At 60.5% G+C, this 1007-nt stretch overlaps 1 protein-coding gene across 1 annotated transcript; it reads right to left on the minus strand.

Moving 5' to 3' along the window:
• Window positions 1–5: 5 nt before the first annotated feature.
• LOC108357879 (E3 ubiquitin-protein ligase RFWD2-like) lies at window positions 6–893 on the minus strand (the record flags this gene model as incomplete). Its single annotated transcript, XM_017608950.1, has 1 exon — window positions 6–893. A coding segment is annotated over exon 1 (888 nt), but the record flags the coding sequence as incomplete, so codon positions are not given.
• Window positions 894–1007: the final 114 nt, after the last annotated feature.

Below are 1007 nucleotides of genomic sequence, written 5' to 3' on the forward strand. Positions count from 1 at the left end.
CAGGCAATGTAGTCCTCATTCGCCGTCAGCCCCACGAAGTTCTTCTCATTGAGGTGGCCGGTGTAGGAGCGGCGGCAGCTGGGCGGCGCCTCCGTGCTCCACAGCTTGATCTGACTGTCGGTGCTGGCCGAGACCAGCTCGTGGCGGTTGAGGAACTTGACGTAGCTGACCGCCTTCCGGTGCTCCTTGAAGACGGTCAGCGGCGAGCGGGTGTTCCGCAGGTCGTAGTAGTAGACGCGGTGGTCCGCCGAGCCGTACGCCAGGTGGTACAGCGACGCCGGGTTGAACTTGACGCTGCAGATGTTCGCACTGCTGGTGAGCGTGGTGATGCTCGAGTCCATGTTCGCCGACCAGAGCTTCACCTTCCCGTCATCGGAGCCGCTGGCCACCAGATTAATGTCAATCCGATTAAAGTCGACACTCCAGCAGCGCTTCTCGTGCTCCTGGTAGACGGAGAGCTTCTTCCCCAGGAAGGCGTCCCAGAGGATGACGCTGCCCTCGTAGTCGCTGGTGGCCATCATCGCCTTGAAGTAGCTGTTCCAACTGAGGCAGCTAATCTTCGAGGTGCAGTCAATCTCATTGACGGGGTAGTTGATGCCCAGGGAGTCCTTCACCACCGCCGCGTAGTCGAAGATCTTGATCTTCTTGGCGACGCCGGCGATGGCGAAGAACTCCGCGTCCTTGTCGAACTCGATGCTCGAGACGATGTTGTGGACGACAAACTCCTTCGCGTAGCTCAGAGAGGCCAGCGGGCGGAGGTTGCTGAAGTGCGTGAACTTGGTGAGCGTCTCCTTGAACTCCGTCAGCCGCTGGCGGGCGTCCTTGTGGTGGAAGGCGTCCTCCTGGAAGCGGTTGAAGTAGTTCTTCTCCAGGTCGTGAAAGTAGAAGTTCATCTTCTTCCGGCGGACGTTGAGGTAGGACTCGGCGCGGTGCTCCGCCGCCTGCCGCTCCGGCTCGCTGTGCTCGCACTGCCCGAAACCGAGCGAGTTGAAGGTGGGCACAAAGTG

The sequence above is a fragment of the Rhagoletis zephyria genome, unplaced genomic scaffold (genome assembly GCF_001687245.7).
Source record: "Rhagoletis zephyria isolate East Lansing unplaced genomic scaffold, Rhagoletis_zephyria_1.1 Rzeph_scaffold_86265, whole genome shotgun sequence".
Taxonomy (NCBI): domain Eukaryota; kingdom Metazoa; phylum Arthropoda; class Insecta; order Diptera; family Tephritidae; genus Rhagoletis; species Rhagoletis zephyria.